The following is a 24,708-nucleotide window of genomic DNA, read 5'->3' on the forward strand; positions in this document are numbered from 1 at the left end:
TGCAGCTCTGTAACTGTTTACATCTTTGGTCAGTGCTGATCGAGATGCCAGTACAGTTCCAACCAGCCCAAGCTGCTGGAGGGTGCTCCACTGCTCCCAGTGTGTTCAGGCTTGCTATCTCTCAGTGGTGGGATCATGCTCTCTCCCAGCCAAGGGCTAATGACACATTTCATGAAGAAGAAAGCCAGAAGCTAGTACAGGTTCGAAGGGTGGAAGCACATCTATTTCTGGGCTGCTATCCCTTCCCGGCCTGTCCAATCCCAACCTGTCCCCAGTGGAAGACAGCCATACTGCATCCTGTGTGGTACAGTAATTCAGGGTCAGCAAGTGCAACATTACCACAGTTGCTACAATCTGCAAAACAGCCTACTGAGTCTATCCCCTCATTGTTGTCCAAGACATCCAGGGTAACATTGCCTGGCATTCACAGGGCATGGCCTGTTTTAGGGACCATAGACAAGACACACATTCTCATCCGTCCATCATATTAGTTGTGGGATACAATTGTATCATTTTATAACTCTCCAAAGTCTTACTAATCTCTGAGGACAACTCATAAGAATGGGGGCTAAGGTTGTGGTGCAAGCTCAGGGTTCCTTACTGTGTGCTCCATATAATCCCTCTGATCCTTCCCAGATCTGGAAACAATACCTCAGTGCCCACCCATCCTGCAGGGAGGCACTTGCCAGGATCTTCAGGACTTGACTCCTTATTTTCTCTCACGCTGTTGTGGTTTCCATGATTTATACTGATGTAGCCACATGGCCATAATGTTAAAAATGAAATGCAGTTACATCAGAGACCAAACAAAACTAAAAGGTTACTGCAGTTAGGCGTACCATGGGTCCTCTATCCCAAGGGCGTAATCAGCCACTTAATGAACTTCATGCATGTCCTGGTTTTGTTTAAAATGAGATCAATTCTCTTTTAGTGATTTTTCCTTTCAGTTAAGTTCTTCTAAGTAACTGCATCTTTCTGAAGTTGGATGCGTGTTTTTCAGACAATGTTTGCTCCGGAGCTGATAATGGCTGATATTTACAGTTTTACTGAGCTAACGGTAGGAATGGCATGTAGAAAAGGCCCAGGTTTATCCTTATTGCTATGGCAGCCAAGGTCACTGATAAATTTTGTACGTACCATAACAGAGAGGGGCATACTCACAGGGAGGAGCAGACAGAACAGGTGACCAAAATTGACCAACTAGGTATTCCATGCCATCCACTCATACACTGTGTAAAACTGGGAGATCACAAGGGTCTCACTCTTTTCATCCATGGCCAGCATCTGAAGAGGATGCTGCCTGTTCTGCCTGCGATCCTGATCGTGGTTCCAGCCTGTGCATCTCTGAATCCAGTTCCTGTCTACTGCTTCCTATTGTCATTGACACTCCTTGCCACCCTTAAGGTCTGTGTCCTCAGGCTCCCTATACATTTATTTATATATATAGTAATGTAAAGGCTCATAATAATGTTTTCTTTTTTAAAAAGCAATTATCTTTCTTAAGTGTATGACTCAAGGGCATAATAGCAGTAATAAAGCAGCAGTAGCCTTAAATAGTAAGACCATGCTGGCCTCTCTAAATGAAAGCACTGTCAAGTGATTGTCCCAACACAGCACTTCAGATAACAGAATGCTGGGATATGTGTATTTCTTATTTCATATAATAACATGAAAGATAACTTACAGAAATATGAAGATACTTGTTAAAAATGCTAGAGGCAGACAAGGGAGTTACCTTGCTTGCCTCATGGTGCATCGTTAAGGACACCAAACTGCAAGTGCATACCTAGTAAATAAGGCTTCAGGAAGTGCATAAGAAAGGCAGCATTGTTAACACTAGGATAACGTCAGTTATTAAAAACAAGAAATTATCCTTCAAAACCTTAATGTCTTGTTTTAGGGTAGAACAAAAAGTTTTCTTTCAAATGCTAGCAAGCTAAGTGTAAAATACAGCAAAAGAATGTTAAAAGCAGTTGAGGAACAGCTTGTGACAAACAAAAAGTATTAATCCCTTTTGAAATACAACAAACCAAAGAATGCTGCCAGAGTCTATAGGACTGGTAGATGAATTAGCATGTAAAAGGTGCATATAGAGGAGATAAAGCCATAGCTCAAAACTGAATGATCTTTTGTTTCTATGCTTACTGCGGAAGAGCTCAGAGAGATTTTCAGACAAATATTTCTCTATGGACAGAGAAATCCAATGTGAGAAAAATAACCAGTGAAAATCGTATTTACTTGGTGATTGAAATAGCGGAACTAGTGACTGTAGTGTACTTCTCAATTAACTCCCTTTTTGTACCAGAACACTAATTAATATTATGCTAATATTTAATGGAGATTCTAGGGAAAATAAAGGAATTTCAGAGTCAGAGAATACTGATTACAGAATCCAGAACACAGAATGACAGAATCCAGAATCAAAAAATACAGTTTAAACTCTGATAACTGTAGTGGCTACATTAGCAGAAACTATGATAAAGAATAAAATTAGTGGATGCATGTATACATAAGATCTTTGGAGGAAGAATCAAAACAGCTTTTTTGAAAGACGGACATTCTTTATATATTTGGGAAATCTTCTGAAGCTGTCAACAGAACTTTAGATACAGTTTACTTAAATTTTCAAACAGCCTTTAGCACAGCCTTCAGCAAAGGCCCTTAAATTATGCAGCCATAGAGTAGAAAGAAAGCACTTTTCCACACACCCAGAAGCAAACTTCCAGATATCATTGCCAGGAAGCTGGAGAGGCAGATAGGATTATACAAATTTAAGGGCTACACGCCTGTAAACAGATACCAAAGGAAATAGTTCTCTTACAAATGTCCTCTGACATGAACAATGTGGATGCTGGAGGAAACTACAGAGAGGATTAGTTCACAGAAAGTAAGCAGATTCATGTGCTCTCTTTAAACAGCATCTCCTGCTGTCACTGTCAAATACAGTATTCTGGGCCAAATGGACCAGCAGGGCATTTTTCATGTTTCTGTCTGGACATGGTGTCAAATACATGCACATGAATCTTAGCTTTCTCCCTACTCTAAAGAAAGGTGCAAGAAAAAACCCCTGGTGCATCCATCTACTCTGGAAATCAACAGGCACAGGTACCAGGAACAGACTTGGTAAGCTGACATTTCATCACATAGATAAATTAGCAACCCTTGTCAACAATCCTATCACACTTACCTGTTCCCTCTCTCATTCCTTGAATTTTGAAAGGAACAGAGGACACCAGAAGTTTGCACTAAGTATGTTGTGCAAAAGCCACAGTGAGCTTCAAGCAGTTTGTTGCTTTAATCAGCTGAGACTGAAAACATTGCTGCTTTCTTTTCTGATGAGACTGGTGAGATTTCGATGGTTTGTATGTTTTTCAGCAAAGATATGCACAGTCTAGGATTCTTGGCATACATGCCTACTTACATGTTTTCTGTAACAGTCATTGGCATTTCGCTTTTTATACCAAGCCTCAACTTGATGAGGATGGGAAAACTACATGTTAGTCAGTGACATAAGCCTCATTTCATATGCATATATGAAAGAGTTACAATGTTTGTGGTAATCTTGCAGCTCACAATACAGGTGTGTCCAAAAATAGCTGAAGCACTGGAAGCATCTGCTCTCTTCTGTTACAACATTAGACCAATATATACATAGATAGCAAGTGCTGTTTGCTGACTGGCTACTTTCACAATTGATACGTGCATGGTTAGCACGGTCTTTAGGACCAGTGGTTATGCCTGGTTTGGCAGTCTCAGTCGTTGGCATCAGCTTCCACTGGAACATTGTGTTGATGAAAAGAATCTGCTCATGGATGAATTTTGAGAGTCTATGCCCACTGCCAGGTGCAAAACTGACAGGAGAGGAAATCCCTCAGAGAGCTCAGGAAGATTCATGGCCTGTCTTGCAGAGACCGCCATAAGCAGCCTTATGAGATGCAACTGAGCAGAAGCCCTGACTCTTACTCTGCATTTAGACCTGCCAGCACAACCTGACCATGCTGCAGTTTGCAGAGGGAAGGCCAGAGCAACGGTCATGCACTGGGAGCCAGGGAAGATTTATTTCTTCACTAATTATTCACTAATGCTTCAAGTCACAGTGACGTAAATTATATAATTACATCCCTGTTCTGTGCCTCACCTGCCTTCAGCTCGGATGAGGATAATGCCTCTTGAACATGATCACAAACCAAAGACACAGCAGCAGGGGCCAGCAGCCATTGCCTGGTCTTTTGGTGGGTGCTGCCAGTGTGGGGGGCCTGGCTCAATCCTGAGGTGTGTTGCATGAGAGACTATGGGTAAGTGAAACAGTCCTGTGGGACAGGCCAAAGGTGGGCAGTATGGCTTGTGAGCCGTGCTTTATTACTGTGCTCAAAGGCCAATGGTCACTCCCTGGAATGGATCCCAGAGGCAATACAGACATATCTGCCTTAAAATAAACCCAACAGTGCGTTTACCTCAAATGCTCATCTACAGGTGATTTGCAGCCAAATATTCCAGCAATTTTAAGACTCCTGCAAGTTCTGCCCAAGTTTCAGAGGCCCAGGTGCTGTTTCCCATGATCACTCCCAGCACCCTTCATCCCTTTGTCTCAAAGCCAGTGAGTGTTGGAGTCTGTTAACACTTGGTCGTTTTTACTGCACACAAGGGTAATAGATACAACATTTGTGAAAAGGGAGATGCCTGGCTTTATAGAAACAAGAAAAAGTCGAGGGATAGGAATGGAGATAGAAATAGCTGCTTTAAGCAGCTCACGGGCTCCTTTTTCCTGTCCCATGAGGTAGGTGCCCCGTCTCCCCACAGGCGGAACAGACACACCTACTTTGCCAGGGCAACAGCTGTTGTTTCCGCTCTTCAACCAATGTGTGGTTTGTAAAGGTGTACCGTTTCAAAAACTTCTACAAACACCAGCACACGAATGCGACCGCCCCGCCCCGCCCCGCTCCCCTCCCTCCTCAGGGCCAACGGCTTCCCCGGGGGCGGGGCCTGGCCTGACGTTACCGCTTCTGTGGGCGCGCGCGACTCGGCTACGCCGGCGTCTCCGTCGCAAGGCCTCTTGGGAGTTGAAGTCCATCGTGTCGTCTTTCCCGTGGCGGGCTTGCCGCTCATGGACTACCCGTCCCACAGTGCATTGCAGAGCTGAGGCGGGGCTGGCGCCCGGAAGGCGGCTCCGGCAGCTGGTGGCAGGGCGGCTAGTTCAAGTTGCCATAGCGGCGAGGCGAGTCGGCGTGTGGGGCTGCTGGGCGTGCCCGGGGAAGGGGTCGGCTTCGCCTCGGGAGGTGCGGCGTCCTCCGGCGGCTGCTGTGCGGTGAGTGCTGGGGCTCGGGAAGGGCGGAGTCGGGGGCTGCGGCCAGCGGGGCGTGTGGGAAGGGGCGCGCCGCCGCTCGGGGCCGGCTGGGTGCGGAGGGCCGCGGGAGGGCGGGCGCTCGGGTGAACGGCGCCGGGTGGCGCAGGGCGCGGCGGCCGCGGGGTTACTCAGGAGCTGCGGCGGCAGCCGGGGCAGCCCCCGGGCCTGGCGGGGGCCCGGCCGTCGGCGTTCCCGGAGCCGTTCTGGGGTTGTCCCGCAGCCGCCGGGGCTTTCGTGGTCCTGTCCGGGGCAAAATCCCGGACGCCCTCGGAGAAGAGATCAGGTGCTAGTGAAGTTGGGTACATGCACGGCGGGAGGAGGATTTGCAGAGGGCTGTAGTTGAGCTAGCTTACTCTGAATGGTACGGAGGGACTGCCTTATGTGTCGTGGTACCGCAGAGCGTGGGGAACGTGGTTTCATAAGCTGACAATAAAATGTACCGGTGCCTGAAGGCGTGATGTTCAAATGTCACCATGTTGGGTCACCTTCCTGGCTTTTCGAGAACTTCTCCTGGCTCATTTAAAAGCGCTGAAAGAAGGGGCCTTCCGGGTGTCCTGTTGTCCCTTTCTGGAATGGCGTTTTTTTTTTTTTTTTAATGCTCATTCTTAACTATAAGGCTTCAAACATGCTTTATGCGCCGTTAGTTACCTAGTGATAGATTAGTCTGTGTGTAGCTAAACAAATATAAACACTTGAGAAGTAATCAAGTTGTGTATTCAGAGTTTACTTGAGGTGAAGAACTTGCTGTTGAGACTGTCAGCTGTACTTCATGTTTGCTTTATCCTGCAGATGTCTTAACGAGAGAGTCCTCAGTGAAACCGAAGTGCCCTGTTTACTACAGGAAAGGAAAATACTGAGTATTGATGTTTTTCCTCAGTGCAAGAAACATTATAATCTGTTTGGGTAGACTGAAAACTGGTAAAAGACAAATGGTTCTCACTGTCAAGTAGGTTTTATGATCATGTGCTGAAATCAGTCTAGGTTTTTGGAAAAAGTGATAATAGGCTTTTTAAAAAAATCATAGGCAACTGTGCATGTAGAATATTTGTACAAATTTCTTCTTTATGATATTATTTTTAATCTAAAATGAAACTTCTTTAATTCCTTTAAAAATGAGGATGTTGCTTTGTATGCAACAGAACTTCAACTTAAAAGTACTTATGGTTCCTCTTAGGTTGCTCATGAGAACAAAGAGGAATACTACTTGACTATAAATAGACAGCTTTCTTCAGATAAAATGTCCTGCTGTGTCTAGCATTTTCTTTTATGTTTACCTTTTTTACTAGCCTTTCTTCACTGCTTTGGCCAGTAAGTATCTTAATGAGCCTATTCTTGGACAGCTGAAGACAAACTTATTAGTCTTTTCTACTGTAAATGTTTATTTCCCTTTTGTTTTCCCCAGTGTCAAAGCTTTTCAGTAGTTAGGGCTCTCATGGTTGAGAGGCTTCTCAGAAGGATGTTTTCAGCAGATAAGTGAATGGCTGTTTTTCATTAATTTCTATTAGTGCCTCTCTTCTGATATTAAAAGTTGCCATACTTGTCTAACCAGATGTATTTGTAGGGCCATGTTAGAGGCTCACTCTTAGAAGAGTTTCAGAAATTTTAAAAAATTTAGTTACCATCAGCTGAGATACAATAACTCACCTTTGGAATTCTGCTGCCTTATACCATTTCACTTGGAAATGAGATAAAACACTGTCTGTAATTTGGATGTTCTTACATGTCTTATTGTTCTTAACTTCTGTGTCTACTCGGGTATTCTTAAAAATCCCTCTTTCACTAATGTGAAACTGATAATGTCCTAAGTGATGTTATTTTTGTGCTCTCAGCTTCTAGAAAGCAATGTGACATGGTGGAATTAAGAGTTAAGCCTAATCTTTCACTTGAAACTGTTTGAGTTGCAGACAAGCTGTATGAATTGCATCATGTAAGGTTAGTTTTCTAACTCTTATGGAATAGTTCTGTGCAGTATTCTACACACAGAGTAAATCCAACCTATGTTTTTCTGCCCAGATCGGGGGGAAAAGAGAATTTGCTTCATGTGAAACTGTGAATGGAGTCCTGAAGAATCTAAGTTGCCAAAACAACATTTAATATGACTTTGTAGTTGAGATAATATATGACAGATACGGACCATCAACCATTTGCTATGATCATTAAAATTAAATGTGTTGTGACTGTAAGAATGAGAACTGTCAGGGAAAATACGCTCCTGCATAGGTCCATGAGTAGATGAAGACTAGACTCCTGTGGATTAATGTCTCAGGGTTGAGTTTCTGATGCCTAATAAGGCTGATCTTGTGCTTAATTCTTAATATGTCTCCTCATTACTTGGTATCTTAGATATTCTCACAAAATGCTTTGAAACTGAAAACCTTTGTTAAGCTTGGAGGAAATGGATCACTGAATCAGTTGCTTATTGTGTTTGGAGTGATCGTGCTGCTTGCCATGCTTGGTAAGATCGAAAAGAGATGGTTTAGCCCAAAGAACTGATACTGCAGTTACAGAAGGAATTCAAAATTACTCTAGGACAGGTGATGCAAAACGTGTTTGAGAGAAGTCTCATTTCATGCTCATCGGTGATACCTCTGGTCTTTGTGCTAGAATATGGATCTTGCTGATGTCTGTATGAGGTTCTAGTAAAGATAGAGGTGAAAAACTACAGCTTGATGTATTAATGTGCAGGACAGAATAAGGGGGGTGTGTGTGGTTGGTTGTGTGTGTTTTTTTTTTTTTTTTTCTCTCCCCTCAATTACAGTAAAAATGAATATTATTCCAAGTTGTTATTTCTACTGGTGTTTTATTTCTTTTTCTCTGTCTTTGAAAATATCCCATATTTCTTGTTTCCCACTGCTCAGTGTTTATGCTTTCCCAGCCCCATTTAGACTTCATTTCAGCTGACTAGAATGAGGGGCACTGGAACAGTGATTTCTGATACTGGCAATAAAAGTGTGCTCTAGTGAGATAAACGGAGGGAAGATGAAATAAATTAATCACTCCAGAAAACGTGAGGAATATTGGTGTACTTAAGCATGGACTGAGTAAATTTATTCACTCTCATTTCATGTTTTAGAGGTTTCTATCCAAGTCTGGGGGGCAAAAATTTACAACCTTTTAAAAATGAAATATAAGGCTCTGGAAAAACATCAGGCCGCCTCTCTATAAAATACAATTTAGGAATTGAATCTCATCCATGATTTGTTTGGTAAATTTCAGCTCTAATAGCCATAAGAATGGCACCTTTACTGTGGCATTTTATGTGTACTGCAGGACCAAAGGGAGTTTGAGGGTTGTCCAATCTATTTCTTCTTCCCCAAAGCTGGCTCAGACTGTTTCTCCCAACAGTGGCTGTTAACACAGATCTTAGGATAGTGATTCTGTGACCTTTAGGCAAACTGCTGCAGTGCATAATAGTTTAAGAAAAAAATTCTTTCATCTAACCTACCTTTTGATGGTTACAATTTTAATCAGTTACTATGTGACTTTACCAGTCATAGCTGTCTTTAGCGTTTAATAATTTATTATTCCCATGTCTGATGATTGCTGTTGTATTTTCCCCTCGTCTACATTGCCATTCTTAAGACTCAGCAATCCACATTCTTTCCTCTGTATCTCTTCTGCCTCAATTCTTGAATTCTAGTCAAGTGAATTGACCCAGCATCAACATAGTAATCTGGGTTATGTTGAATTAACGTTGGATAAAAAAAAAAAAAATTCACAATGTACAAAACTACCCTTATTTTTACATCTTGTGTGGTGTTGGCTTTTTCTTTCTAGAACATGACTTTGCTGATGTTCAACTTGAAAAACGAAAGCTCTTGAATAGCCTTTTTTTTTTCCACCTGTTTCTCCTATCAACTTCTGTTTTCACTACTGTATTTGTCCAGTTGGACAAATAGTGTCAGCTGCAAACTTATAAAACATACGCTATTATATTATCAGCTCATTTAGTGACAATATGTAGTGGATTCACTCAAGGTTCTCACTTGATACCTCTCTTCAATTGACACTTAATTTTTGTTAACTGTTCCATGAGTTCTCATATTCACCCACTTTAGTTTCCATTTTGGGAAAGCTTAATTTAGTTGATGTTTCTTTAGCTTTTGTGAACATGACGTGTCCAAGGTTTAAAAAAAAAATGACCTCTGTGGCTTCTTCCCTGCTTAACAAATGTAGTTACTCAACTGATTTGGTATCAATGGATGCATTGCATTTTTTCTTTCTTTTTTTTTTGAGAACAGATCTTTTGTTGGAAACTTAAAATAGTCTATTTTAATTTTTGAAACACGTTGATTAGTCTATAACTTCTTGGCCATAGGTTTCCTTTCCCTTCTTTTGAAGACACAGTATTTGCCTTCTTCCATAATATCTCCAATTTTCCTTGAGTCATTAAGGTGCTAGTTCTTAGATTTGCTTCAGGCAGTTACTTGGAGTTATTTGTCTTAGTTGGCCCTAGCCAGTCTGAATATAGCTTAGCAAGTAGTGTGAGGCGAAGGGGAATGGTTCTGCAGAGCAGAACAATTGATAAAGCCCTGATGTCTCCACTGTATATTTTGGGGGGGAGAATTTCCATTGGGCTTTGGTCTTATCCTGGGTACTGATTGGTTAGAAGTAGTGAGAGTGCATCATTTGATTTAGTTCTCTCCAAATGGGCTCTGCCTCTTGCATCTTGGCACTGCTTCATGGGTTGAACAAACGTAACTGAGGAGCAGCTGGAAGATCTGCTTCAAGAGTACATCCTGCTAACCTCAACCAGAAAGGCTGATGTTAAGTGTAGTCTGAGTTTATGGAGTTGCTTTGGGAATACTGTGCAGGTCAGAGACTGTTCAGTTACAATCAGGATTTAACATTCATTACTTTATCTGTTCTTCCTGCCTAGGTTTCAAGATACTAATGGCAGATTCATCCAGTGATTCAGATAACTTTCTTAGGGGTCGAATAGGAAGGCGGCCGCCTTTGCGAGCATCCCACAACAGAACTCGGAACTGTGGTGCTGAAGAAGTTACAGAGAAGATCCATACTTTAGCAAGCACTTTACAGGTTGTTTACAAAATACGTTTTTAAAGTATTTATAAAGTCTGCATTTCTGCAACATAGAGTTAAATTTTCATTTCTGAAGTTGTGGAAAATACTGTACTGATGGGAAATGGGGCTTTCTGTGCAAAGCAAAAAGGCTTTGGGAAATGGATCATATTGCTTTTGAGCTGAAAGTATGTGGTTTGTTAGACTTTTATACAGCTGTTACTTCAGACAGTAATAGAATGTTGTTAGAAATGATGTGTTTGGTAAACTGTTTGTAAAGTTAGCAAACTGAATAATGCCAAATAAACTTCATCAGATTCTCACAAGAGGCATTACATTTTGCAGCAGAAAGTTCCAGCCCCATCTTTGCTCTCTTGTACTGTGTAAAATTTCCTAATTCCTGATAAATATGTAGGCAGTTCAAATATTTTCTAGATGTGAAATAGCACAGTGAAAAGCAGTATTTGTAAACTTGTAAGAGATCCATCCCTGAGTAGGAAAAAGTGTTTGCCTAATTCCTGCTTCTTCAGTGGAGGAAATCTCTGAATCTGTTTTGCAATTGGAAAGAGACATTTAGCTATCTTGACACCATTTATTGCTTGAGAAGTCATTCCCATTTTTCTCTAGCTGACAGTTCTGAATACCTAGAGTGGGTGAGCTTACATATTATCACTCGTGTTGAAGTATTGTTTGGCTGGCAATATTTTTTTTAAAATTTCTTTTTAATGTGAGATGAGAGAAAAATCTATATAGAATGCTGAATTTAACTTTCAAAACTTCTTAGCTGGAAAATAATAATCGAGCTAGAAAAGAGATAGGTTATTAAGAATGTCATCTGACTGTTTTTTTTTTTTAAAAGAGACTCTTTGGTATTGTCCTTTTTCTATCTAACCTCTTTCTCACTGCTCTGCTGAAATTCTAAGTTAGTTGCTTTTTGTGGACTGCTTTTCAGCAAATCTGCTGTCTGATGCAGCTCTTAATCTGATCAGGGAGCGTTCATGTGGAGACCTTATGCAGGGACCTTACCTAATGTAGTCGATCTTCAAAAATTTTTGTCAGTTCTTTTTTATAGGCAGGTAATGTTAAGATCTTTGGATTAAAACAGTTTTTCTACAGAGTAGCTGAAATGTATAAAACTTTCATTTGAAACCAAGGCCTTACTGTTGTACCATAATTGATAGTGTTTGTGTTTTTTCTCTCTCTCCCTTCCCTTTAGCCATGCTATATGTCTTCAGATTCTGGTTACTTGAATAGAATTTTGAATGCTCAGACGCTTTAAAAAGCACTTGTGTTATCAGTTTCCTCTTATAAAACAAGAATGATAAAGACAACAGTAATGTTTGATTAGAGGAGGTTTCTGTTTTGACTTTTCTTCCTCAAACTTTTTTTTAGGATACCAACAGAAATCTAAAACATGTCGACCATTTGCTAGGACAATACAGAGAATACAACAAGGAACAAACCCAAGCAATAGCAACGGTGAGCAACTTCCAGTTTATCTTAACTTGTATCTTTTCTGCTAATAGCATTCATGGCTGAAAACTTGTGGTAATAGTAATGGACAGAATAGATCTAGAGTTGAGTAGATGTAAACAAACTTTTCATATTATATAATGTTATGTAATGAAACTCTGGCAGGTTTTATAGCTTCATTACTTCTCTGATTTAGAAGTACCAAATAGATTGTTATGCTATGATACTATGCCAAGTACAAGGTGTTTTTGATTATGGCTCAAGTGGAGGAGAAATCTAGAGACTCTGACCATCTCCTGCATGAGCTTTAAATAATAGAGTAAAACTAGTCTTATGAGTAAAGACAGCATGTTTTTCCGGAGTTCTTGTTTCCTTTCTGAAGCAGAAGTTTTCACCTTCATAGAATAGATGTTGTATGAATTTGGTATATGGGAAGAAACAGCTGGGATCAGGAGGCAGTGAATCTGTTTTACTTCTATAATAAATATTTAAGAAATACTTGAATAAATTTCTCATTCGGATTGTGACGTGGTGGGCTTTTTTTCACAATGATAGTTGGCCAAGTGTTTCTACCATGTTAGACAAGATTGTTTATCTAAGAATATTTTGCTCCAAATGGGATATGTCTTTAGGTTCTCTCAGTTATGCTGAATATTGTAATGTCTGACTCTTGAATTCTTTGTGATCTTTCCCTTAAAGACTTTCTGCAGACCATTGTATAGCATATTTGCATTTGTGAATTTGTGACTGTTGTGCTGCTGAGGAGCTATTTTCCATTCTAATTTATACGTTAGTCTCACTGTTCCACTTTGAGGTGCACAGTGTCTGCCAGTTAATCAGTGCAAAACTTGATATGTAACTCAATTTTTAAATAATTTTTGGCCATTGTTCTGTTCTAAAGAAACAGACTGAATCAGTAAGGTTATTAATTGTGGACAATGTCATGGTTCTTTGTTTAAAAAAATAAAAATAATCTAGCTGTCTGGTTTTATGTAGAAATGATGTAAATGAGTCCTGTTAAGTTAAAGCATGCAAACTGAGCATCTCTAGCTTAATTCAGAGTTTTTATTGCCCTATTAAAGATGCAAGATAAGTCTTTCACAGAGACAAGTTAGATTTGAAAATTGAGTTATTGCTGTTCTTTCTTTGATCCTCTGGCTTTTTCATTCCACGCCCCCCCCAACAAGTTTTAGCTTTTTGAATACAAACCCAATCTTTTGTTACATAAATGGATTGTTATATTTTTTTCCCTCAAGCAGCCTCTGTCTTTTTGAGAAAGCATTAGAAAATCCTTAAGGTTTTTGGTTTGGGATTTTCTTAGTTATAATGAAGTTGTTTTAATAATACCATATAACAAAAACATAATACTTGAAAAAGAACCTAAACAAGCATTGGAAGACTAGGAAAAGATTTAAAGTAGTGTTTTATGCTTTGGGAAGAAAGTGCCACCTAGAGAGAGATCCATCACAGTGCGTATAATTCTGCAAGAATAAAGCAGCAATTTAACCATTGTGTACAAATCTCTTTTAGGGAGAGGAAAGGTGAACCTTCAGAAATTGATGTTTTGTGGATTGTCAAATAAAGGTGTGACAAAAGCAAGTAGTTAAGAACCACAGTTATCAAATGTGATCTTAAAAAATAAGATGCAAGTTTGAAAAATGAGGAACTTAGCAATATAGTTAGTTCTGAACTCCTAAGTTGGGAATGGCTGCTGTTTTCTGGAAGTGTGACTACTAAAAGTAGGGCTTGATGTAAAACTGCATATTGAAATTTGATAGCCATATGTCAGACTGATTCCAGGTAGGGCTGGTAGAAAAATTCCAATTCAAAATATTAATTTGAATTTGTTTTCTGGATTTTGCAGGGCTGTTATTGAGCATTGCTGACAAATAGGTCTTATTTTGGTTGTGACATACCTTTCTTTTGAGTCTTCCAGGTGTGTTGCCCACTATTTTAAGAAACTTGATATTTGAAGCTGCTAATGTTGGAAATATGTTTTGCTATACTTATGGGAATATGACATGCAATATATTAAAGGAAAGCTTGGCTTTAAAAATAGTTTTGATTCCCTTACTGGCTTTTTTTGAAAAATAATATTTTACGTTCATTTTTTAAAAATCAACCTATGCTCATATTTCAGTAAATTGTAATTTCTCTGCAGTTAAAAGAAACACTGGAACAGTCTATAGGTCAATTAAGGAGCCAACGATTAACCCGAAACTCTGGAATGAGAAGTGCTTCTCTCTCAAGCTTATACCCTAGTGATATGGATGGAGAAGGAATGTCAGGTAACATATGTATGACATACAACATAAGGTGCTTGAGTATACTTAAATTATGTCATATAACTATTGTATGGAAAGAGGAAATTGAAAAGTCATCACTGATTACTTCAAATAAATTCAGTTTAGGAATTTGGGAGACCTGCCTTAAGTTATACAGTTGTTTATTTGGTAAATTCTGACAGCTTTCTATTACATAGTCTTTTCTGCTCGTATTCTGAGAGATCTAAATGAAACATTGGTTCTTTCAGCAGAGAAAATTTCTTGTCCACTGCATGAGTTGTAGGTATGTACAAGTTAAAGCTGAATCTAAAAGATATTGCAGCCTCTGAAGGTTACTTCACAGCAAAAAGGATAGTTAAATTTTAAATGCATAAGATTATGGATGTGTGGATGAAATTATGTAGGGCTCAGTGCAAAAGGAAAAACTGAACCAATGTGTAACCTGCAGAAAAGTATTTTTTTCTTTTCCGTCAATCTGAAAATTCATTATATTTCAGGGAAGAGTGTATTTGGGAGGAGTATTCCTTCTATAAGTAGCACTTAATATATTTTAGTAGAAACCTCTAAACCTTCAATTTTTTCTAATGTAAAAGCTGTCAATTACTGCAGTTTGAAGCTATAATAGATCTGAGTGGAGGAAAAGATGTTGCTTTGGCAAGTAAAATTTGAGGAAAAAGCTACCTATTCCTTGGAGGAAGAAAGAAAATATCTTTCTTACCAGTCACATACTTGTATTGCAGAAATATTTAAATTGAAGAAGAATCCTGGAAAGACCTAAACAAGAAGTATGAATGTGCATGTGATGTAACTTTAGTAGTTGTTTTGTCTGTAATGTAGCCTATAAGGATATTGGCAAGATGAAGCACAACATTTTTGGTCACCAAAGTGAAAAATTTCCTGTACGGAGTTTTGTTATCCTGCTTATTTTTTTTAATCTTTTATTTTATAAAGGAAACCGCCACTTCGTGCCTACTTCTCCTCTCAGGGATTATGGAGACTCACAGGGCAATAAACATCGAAGGTCTAGATCTGCAAATGTTCGATTTGTCAATGAGGCAGATAATTTGGACCAGGTACAGAGCACTAATGCAAGTTGCTTTCCCAAATAGGCAACATGTTGTCACCAGGCTCTTTGGTTTTACATTGAATTAGGTTATTCCGATGATGCAGCTGAGAATGTGTCAGCTATGAAGTGTGCTTTCAATATTACGTGCTATTCTTTGTTAGGCAGTCACCTGTATATGTCAGTGTCATGCAAATCTGTCATTCTATAGAAAAAGGTGCATATGCTAGTGATATCAAAAGGCATTTATGAAAATAATCTCTGTATTTTTTAGGTCATGTATGAGAAAAAATAATATCTGAATATGTGATTAACATTCACTTACATGCTGAAATACAGTGTGACTATAAAGGCGATTCTTCTGCTGTAGTTAATAGCACAGGATCTTAGTGCTTTTGCTGCTTACCTCAGTGTAGGCTGGAGTGTGGTGTTGTTGTTGTTTGTGGTGTTTTTTTTTTTTTTTTTGAGCTGGTTAGTTCTCCATCTTAATTCTAGGTCTGACCTGTGATTGCGATAATTTGACCCCATACTTCAGGTAGATGGTGCGAGGAGGAGAGGATATATATGGCACTGGTAATTTTCATACTCCTCGACTTGTGTTTACTTGTAGACTCTTCAGAAAAAAATAAATTAATGGATAAGATTATAGGCCTACAGATATATCCTACAGATAGAGAGGAGATTTCAGTAGTTGTTTTTGCTCTTTCAGACAGAGTGCTTTAGTGAATCCCTCTGTATGGACTAATTTGTCCAGGAGAAATGTATTATGACTAATATTAAAGGAGCTGACTGTAACACATTCATGTTGACTTTACTAAATCAGCCTCAACTTCCAAATAATTAGTTTTAATACATATTTTTAATACTTTCTCCTATTTGACTTTTTGGGAAGTCTGAGTGCCACAGAAATTTCTGGACTTCTGTTTAACCCTGTTTCATTGTCCTTTCATTCTACTCTCTCCCAATTCCTTCCACCCCCAAGGTTCGTGTGAAACCTAATCCTAGGAAGGAAATAATGTTTTATGGAAATCTTTCCTCCTAAGCTTCCAAAAAGCTCAGAACTATTTTAGGCTACTTCTAAATATTCTATAAATAACTTAGAATTTTTATTTAAGGTAGTTCCTGCAGTGCATACAAAATGTCTAGCTCATATTAAGTAACTGTGTAAGCAAGTAGCTTTTTTCTTATTTTGATGATAACTGCTGGTTTATTCCTTATTCTTGCTTTTCAGTGAGTGAATATGGATTTACTTCATCATTAACTATTTTGTAAGAGAAGTATTGTGCTTTGAGGAATGATGAACTAGAAGTAGTCATTGATCATGACCATAGTTAGAAACTGGGGCAGAGGTAAAGCAATTCTGCTTAACTAAAGCTGTGGCTTTTTCTTCTTTCTGTAACCACAGTCTCTTTATTCCCATTTTGGCTGCTTCTAGCTGAAGTGATTTTCTAGGTGGATGGGCTTTTAACACATTTGAGTCTCTCTCCTTCTTAGGCTGATACATTCTGAAAATATGCTGTGTTTTTCAAAGTCTGTTGGGTCAGGCTGAGATTTCTGGTTAGTCACACAGAGGAGATGGTCGTGCTTCCATCTGAATGTTGAGGGCAGTCAGCTGGGCTGTGGAAGTTCCAGGTTTTAAGTCTTGGACACAGAACAAGTGGATATTATAAACCAGGGTTTTTCATAATGATGGTCCTGGCTACTGAGCTGTTGACACCAGTAGGCTGGACTTGGATGGATTAACTGTCACTTTTTATCCCATGAAGGATGGAGTAATTTATTACTTTTTTAATTTGCTCCCTTAAAAACTCCGACTGTAAACTGGGGACCTGCTGAATGGGGCAAATGGGAGGTTTTACAGAGGAAAATAGATATGTGTGTGGTGGTGTGTGTGTGTTGTTTTGTTTGTGGGTGGTTTTTTTTTTTTTATTTACCACCCCAAACTCTGGAAAAAGGCATTCTAGTAGAGTATGTGAAGCCTTGGGCAAGATAAAATACCTTTCTTCAGTAATTCCTGAATACATCATAGTGTTCTTCTTTGTCACTTTGAATTTTGTATGCCATCTTTTTATAGTAATATATAGATATACATATAGCTGGGCAGAACTTTGTTTCACTTTACTAGCATTTATTAGCAGGAAGTGTCTCTCTTGACTTTATCTGTTCACATCTTTCAACTTGCTTTGCATTAAGTTAGGAAGGTGATCCAGTGTGAGGTAACTGAAATGATCCAGCTCTGAACCATAGGAAAAAAAAAGCTGGAATACTTGATTTAGCAAACAATGTATTGAAAATTAAACTTCAGTGAGCAAGGGTTGATTGAAAGAGGAGCATGCAAGCCTCATCCACTCATCCAGGCTCATCTGCAATTAATGGAATTTTGTAATTTTTGTAGGTTATTTTTATCTGTTTTATTTTACGAAGTATGTATATATGTATCTTGGAATATCACAGAAAAACAGGTTCCAAAGCCTTGGCTTAATTCGTGTACTTTAATTCACAGCTGCACTTTTTCCACCAGTCTCTTCGAGATCTCAGTAGTGAACAAGCTCGCCTAGGAGACGACATCAGTCGGGAGCTTTCAAGAAGAAACCGGTATAAACAGAATATAAGTCTATGTGAAGAACAGTGTGGAAAATAATTGCTATGCTTTTAAATAATTCTTAAACTTCTTTGTTCTTTTGTATTTAAAAAAATTTGGAGAGCATGGGTGATTGCACATCATGTAGATGAGAGCAGTATTATGAACTGCTTGTTTCATGTCATCTTGTGCAGTATTTATAAATGTAAATAACACCCATCAATTCTGATTTGTATAGTACATGTGACTTCCCCCCCTTTTAAATATATGGACAAAATGACAAGGAACTTGGGAATTTCTTTTATTACAACTTTTCTACTTATTTGTTCTTGGTACTGGAGTCTCTTGAGGACAAGCTCTCATGCAGGCCATAATGCTTTTTTAAAGTATGTACTGTCTTCATATATGATGCTTTGTCTAATAGCAATAACAGGAATTAGTCTGCTAATTCCTAGTAGGAACTAGTACAGTTCAAAAGGACTGCATAGATGTGTCCATAATTTTGTAATTGTTGACCTGATACATAGCCTTTCAAACTAGATGTTCCATTATCTTCACTTGAGGAATGGAAATGCTTTTTATCATGAATTTTCCACTTGAGGCTGGTCTCTAATTGTTCTAGGAATTTAGAGGATGTAGAACAAATTGAAGTAGCAAAAAAGTCTATGCTGCTTAAAATCATCACAGTTGATATTTAGTTTTTGCACAGTACAATATTGTCTTATTGGTATTTTTCTTTGAAGGACTGATGCTGAATTAAGAAGGACTCTAGGAGAATTGTCTGAAAAGCTCACTGAGTCCCAAAGGCAAGAAACGGTGAGTGTGACTGACATGAAAAGATGATTTATATTTAGTATTCTAAGGAGGATGTGGGTTTGTAGTTTAATGTGTATGTTGGTAATCAGTACCACATATTAGTAGGTATATCTGAACATGATCTTATCTAGGCTACTATAGGCTTTTAAAATGTTACCCTTCCATAATGAAATCAGCAAGACAAGTTTTGTGTTTCAAGTACTTGTTTAAAGTAAAAGTGAGTGTTTTACAAGTGTACGTAGTGAATTTTGGTTTCAAAATTCATGATCTTGGGGAAAGCTTCTTTTTAACTTTGAACATTGCTTAGAACACTATCACACCTGAACATACCTTTTGAAAGGTACAAGCTTTCCCATGTTATGATGATGATGAATATTGTTTCCTCTTCCCCCCACTCTGTCCTTTACAATTCTTATCATCTGTGCAGCATAATGGGAAGAATCTCTTTGGGCTGCACTCTTCTCTGAAGGCTTTGCGACAAACTTAACCAAGGAGGCAGGACAGCCATGACAGTCTCTTCTTTTTTGCCTCCTATATCTGCTGGAAGCAGACTAACTGAAGTCTATATCACCTAAATATGAAAGAGATCTGCTGCTGAGATGGAAGTCAGACAGTATATTGCTGTAGGAACAAGAGAAGTTGAGAATCTCCCCAGTACTTAGGTGGTGACGATACTGTAGGTAGTTCTTGATGCATAAGACTTGAGTGTATGCTTTAAGTATTAAGGTGGTATCAGGAGCAAGTGTTGTTTGTCCTTATTTTCCCATAGGTGATTCATCTTGCCCTAAAATTGCATGAATTGGTACTAAGTGCCCTATAAAGACCTTTAGGGATGTTTGTTGCTGATCGTAATATTATTGGTACAGGCCACTTGTTGGCACCAGGACTTAACAATTGTACTGGTGTAAGTTCCTGACTCTAGATGAAGTTGGACAGGGATTCAAGAGACTATAATCTACCAGTACCAGTTACATACTTCATATGAAAGAAACCATCATTGGAGGAAGACTTGCCTTGTCAGCCTTCTGAGAAAAATATAACAGGCTGTCTTTGTTAGAATGTTAACTCTGCTTTCTCCTAATAGCCTGGTAGGATAAAATAACTTTCTATGGTAAGGAATTCTTGATACTTCCAAAACTCTGGGTTTTTCTTGTTCTGGCCTACTTCTCAATATTTTTTTTTTCTCTTTCATGTACCAGGAAATTAGCAAACTCCGCAAGTTTTAACCAAGATGGTCCTCAAGAAAGTAGCTGCTACGGCTGGCTACATTACAGTTGTTCAGTATCTTTAAATGAGAGAAACAAGCCTTCCTCCTCAGTCCTCTGGAATGATGGCAGATATTTCTTTCATTATTGAAAAGAAAGTAACTAGCTCTTTGTGACCTCCTATAGTAGGATTTCAAGATTTGCAATTAAATGTTACAACTTTTGATCTGAGAGAAGCAAAAATGAGAGATGTGAAGTATAACAAGGAAGCCTTCTGTAGTTTGTTAATGGTAAGGAGAATACCAGAAGAGTAAGTCTCTTAGTTGGGAGGGAACATTATCATCCAAAAAGCTATGAAAGCTGAAGTGTTTAATGACATTCTTTTAGTGAAGACACAAATACTGCAGTAAGCTGCAGTGAGATGGCTTTCATGTGTAGGACTAGAAAGATTGAAGCTGGAATATTCTGCTCATTGCTGATTATTATCTTTAGGAAGAATGTTGACCAAATGGAGAGAAGACTGGAAAGAGAGGAGGAGAAAACGAAAAGGGGAAAACCCAAAAAAAGGCCACTCATTCAAAGACTTCCTTGAAAAGATGAAAAAATTGCTGGGGTTCAATTTGCAGGAGGAGTATGTAGTTAGGAAAGACCTAACCATGTACAATGAATGGTCAAAAAGTGAATGTTTAGTGAATGATGTTAAAATAGAAAGGCATCTAATGATAATTCTGCACAATACTAGTGTAATCACTTGTGACTTGGTAGCTTCGTTGTCTGGAATTGATTTCTGTACTTAATATTCCCTCTGTGGATTTTTTTTTTTCCTGGAACTTGTTCAGTGTTTGTTATAACTTGCATACCCTTATCTTACTTGTCCTATAGCAAGGAGCTCTTCAGATAGATTACATATTGAGAGAGGAGCTGCCACTTTTGTGGTGGCTTGTTTGTTTTTTTTGGTTGTTTTGTGTCTATGTTTGGGATGTTTTGGTTGGTATGTTTGGGGTTTTTTGTTGTTGTTGGCTGCTTTGTGGGGTTTTTTCATTTGTTCGTTTTGTTTTGGTGTTCTTTTTTGTTTGTTTTTTAATCTAGCTGCTTTTTCATCCCTAATTTTCATGTTTTTATCACTTTACGTTGGAGTGTTTATCACCTCCAACATTGCCATCCTTTTATTTGTATTCGACTGTGTGATTCTTGGTGTTAAATTGTCAACTTAATCTTGACAATTTGACAGGATGAGTTCATGGTAGCTCATGGTTTTCAGTTCAGTATCCTTAAGTCTTCATTTCTGTGGGCACACATATCTAAATTCTCACAGCTGTACTGGTTGGTATATTCAGTACTGTTTGAAAATTGCTTGTATATGGATGTGTGGTGATAAAGGTCTCCTCACTATAGTCGTTCTGAGTCACTAGTTCAGATTTTATTTTTATTAGAGGTTATGATCCTTAGAGTCTTTTTGATGCTGAATTGGAATACTTTTTTTAAGACCCACACAACACAATCAATGCACATTTTTACCCTTAAAGAGAGGCTTTTCCACCCTAGTATGAAAACCAGGGGGCATCTGAGGTGGTGACACAGGCATAGTTGGATGCCTGTTTAAAATCAAGTACTCTCCAAGGCCTTGTACTTGAGAATCCAGGTGCAGTTTTGTTATAAAGACTGCAGGTTCTACAGCTCTATATCAAAATCTCCTGTCTTGTCTAGACATATTGTGAGATTCATCTTTTCTTGAAAAGAGTTCAGATGTTTGCTAGAGTAATGTCCATACAGACCTATAAATAATTGGGACAATATTTACTTACTTTATGGTGTTATAAGATAGCCCTCTTGGATATTTGGTTGTAATCTCCTGGTATAGAAGCACATCCCAAATAGCACAGGAAACTGATCATTGTGCATAAAAAGCAACTGCATTGAAGCAGAGATTTGTTCAAATTAGGTAGATGCTTAATTGAGATGGTGCCATTAGAAGGCTAGTGTAGGCTGTGTCTGTTGAAAAAGACGGCAATGTCAAGTGAAATGGCTCTTGCATGGAGTTAATGTGGTTACGGTATCTCCAGGAGCCAGGATTATTGTCGGAGAAGGAACTGTCCCTCAGAAGATCTGATTCAGGGATTTTTGGCACTGCACAGGTGACTTGTAAAGTGGATATCACACATTATCATTTGCCGTGAGGGAAAAATTTAACAATATTTAAAGTGACATTGTGAAAGAAGTTTGCTGTTTTTATGATTTTAATACTTCTGTTTCAAGTCTGCATTGCTGATAAAATAGGCCATAACAAGAAAGGCAACAAGAATCTGTTGAAATAGATTTCAGTTAGCAGGACTTGTGCACTAGAAAAAACAGTGGAAAGCTGAAAAACAGGAGAGAAATTCAGGAAGCAGGATGCTGCTTTTTGTAGATTAAGCATCCAGCATCTTCCAAGAGATTATATTTAGCTGCATGACTACAATGTCACCTTGGTTTTTTAAACCAGACATTCTGTTCTTTGCGCTTAATTGGTGATGGGGGAACTTTTTGATAGCCTAATCTATTTTCATAGGTTTTGTGGCTACCTGAAAGCCTGATGCAGAGACACAGCTCTTAATGTCACGATTATCATTCAGGTAGTCTGTGTTGCTAAAAATGCATCTTTGAAATCACATTCTAATATGTTGTGAATGCAATAATTTAGTACTAGCATTTCATGTCATTATGTGGAACCTCCATGTTGTTCTTACTCTTCTTCAGTGAATCACTTGTCTACACTAAGGCTTTTGATAAGATCCAGAGGACAAGATACATACTCTTGTGGTAGAAATGTTGTCCTGAGTCAGGGTCATTTGGGACAAAGGAAGAGAAGTGAGTTTGAGTTTCTTCTGCATGTACTAATTAATGAGTTAACACTTAACTGCTTCTAATTTTTTTTTATCCCTATTGTTATGTGTCACAGGCTCTGTGACAAACTAAGGTAAGTCAGGCTACAAAAACAGGGAGCGTAATTCTTGTGGGATATGTCTACAGCACTGTAGACTGGGTAGATGTTATGTTGGGGGAACTACATTTTTAAGTGGTGCATTAACTGCTTTGTGGAGCAAATAAGCAGAAATATTCCAGAAGAAAAACAAAAAAACCCCAAACAGTTATTTGTTATAAAGAAGAGTCCTGTGCATGACTTTTAATCTGTGAAATATTCACCTTCTAACAATGACAAAAACAAACTTATATTTGGCACCCCTACTGGAGAAAAAAGTTAAATCCTCTTAGAATAATGTTTGGTTTCCAAAAGAGAGTTGCACAAAAATAAAGAAGCTTCTTAGAAAACTGTTGGAGAATGAAGAGGGTAGAATCATAGAATAGTTTGGGTTGGAAGGGACCTTCAAAGGTCATCTAGTCCAACCCCCTGCAATGAGCAGGGACATCTCCAACTAGATCAGGTTGCTCAAAGCCCCGTCCAGCCTGGCCTTGAATGTTTCCAAGAACAGGGCATCTACTACCTCTCTGGGCAACCTGGGCCAGTGTTTCACCACCCTCATTGTAAAAAATGTCTTCCTCATGGCCTGAATCTCCCCTCCTTTAGTTTAAAACTATTACTCCTTGTCCTGTCGTAACAGGCCCTGATAAAAGTCCGTCCCCTTCTTATAGGCCCCTTTTAAGGACTGAAAGGCTGCAATTAGTTCTCCCTGGAGCCTTCTCTGAACAACCCCAACTCTCTCAGCCTGTCCGCATAGGAGAGCTGTTCCATCCCTCTGATCATTTTTGTGGCCTCTTCTGGACCCTCTCCAACAGGTCCATGTCTTTCCTGTGCTGAGGACTCCAGAGCTGGACGCAGTACTCCAGGTGGGGTCTCACCAGAGCGGAGCAGAGGGGCAGAAACACCTCCCTCGACCTTCTGGCCACATTCCTTTTGATGTAGCCCAAGAATATTTTCAGACAATGTGGAAGCGATCTGAATACACTACAGTAGTGATTTCAAATAAATGCATTAAAAGATATGAAGGAGATCAAAAGATAGCTGATGTAACTGTAGAAGGTAAAAAGGAGTCCTTCCAAAAGTTATTGCCCGATGATAGAAATAGATAAACTTCAGCAGTTAAATATAAAAATGCAGTAAGGAAGGCTTAAAAAAAAAAAGTGACAAAAAGGTTGCAAAATTGTATACACCGTTAAACCCTGTTTTATGCTGTAAATGTCATAAATGGCAATTAATTTGTAAAATGTGGTGTTAAGTGACTCAGTTTATGATAGTGTGTGATACTAAATTTTCCAAAAAGGAGAAGGAACGTTTACTGCATTCCAGGAAGTCTTATTGCTAAACACTGCTAGGACATGAATGTGACATAGCAGCTTTTCCAGATAATGCAGTGGAAGCCACAAGTGATGGTATTTTGTTATTTTGCACTGGTGCAAGGTACAACATAATAAAGCCTATTTGCTATGGACTTGCATGCTCTTTGCCTTCTTTTCCCTGTCTCCTCCCTTACAACTTGAACACTTTTGTGTTTGTGTCACTCCATAAAAACTTATTTTGTATCTAAATCCTTGTACAAGAACTTTGCTCTTCACATATTATGCGTCCTCACCATGATACACTTCCAAAGTCCCATGATCCTTTCTTTGCATCATTCTGACTTCACTGCTAGCTTTATTTTCTTCCAACCTAGTATTTCTTTACAATGCTAAATAGGCTAATACTTAATTTTAGACAAAATGCATGTACTTTGCTGACAGCCAAAACAAAGGAATAAAGGCTGAGGTCTCCTTGGTCTCCTTGAGGTCTCACCTCTACCTAGGATCTTACTTTCCTGAAATGTATCACAAAGTCTAAATATATTTGAGAGCTCTGTACCACCGAATGTTTGAATCTATTGGCCAATTTTGGCTGAGTTTTGGGGAGACTAGGGAACGAAGAGCACAAATGAAAGACTGTAATC

The 24,708-nt window shown here is 38.9% G+C and overlaps 1 protein-coding gene across 1 annotated transcript in view; it reads left to right on the forward strand.

Annotated features, from left to right (window-relative positions):
* Positions 1-5,187: 5,187 nt before the first annotated feature.
* Positions 5,188-24,708, forward strand: part of CEP128 (centrosomal protein 128) — a 128,119-nt gene continuing 108,598 nt past the window's right edge. The window contains exons 1-7 of the mRNA XM_065636376.1: positions 5,188-5,305; positions 10,224-10,384; positions 11,759-11,845; positions 14,001-14,127; positions 15,076-15,197; positions 17,691-17,782; positions 18,512-18,584. Of these exons, the coding sequence (XP_065492448.1) occupies positions 10,238-10,384; positions 11,759-11,845; positions 14,001-14,127; positions 15,076-15,197; positions 17,691-17,782; positions 18,512-18,584 (648 nt within the window). The 5' untranslated portion in view covers positions 5,188-5,305; positions 10,224-10,237. The remainder of the gene's footprint in view (positions 5,306-10,223; positions 10,385-11,758; positions 11,846-14,000; positions 14,128-15,075; positions 15,198-17,690; positions 17,783-18,511; positions 18,585-24,708) is intronic.

This window comes from Caloenas nicobarica, chromosome 5 (assembly GCF_036013445.1).
Source record: "Caloenas nicobarica isolate bCalNic1 chromosome 5, bCalNic1.hap1, whole genome shotgun sequence".
In the NCBI taxonomy this organism is placed as follows: Eukaryota; Metazoa; Chordata; class Aves; order Columbiformes; family Columbidae; genus Caloenas; species Caloenas nicobarica.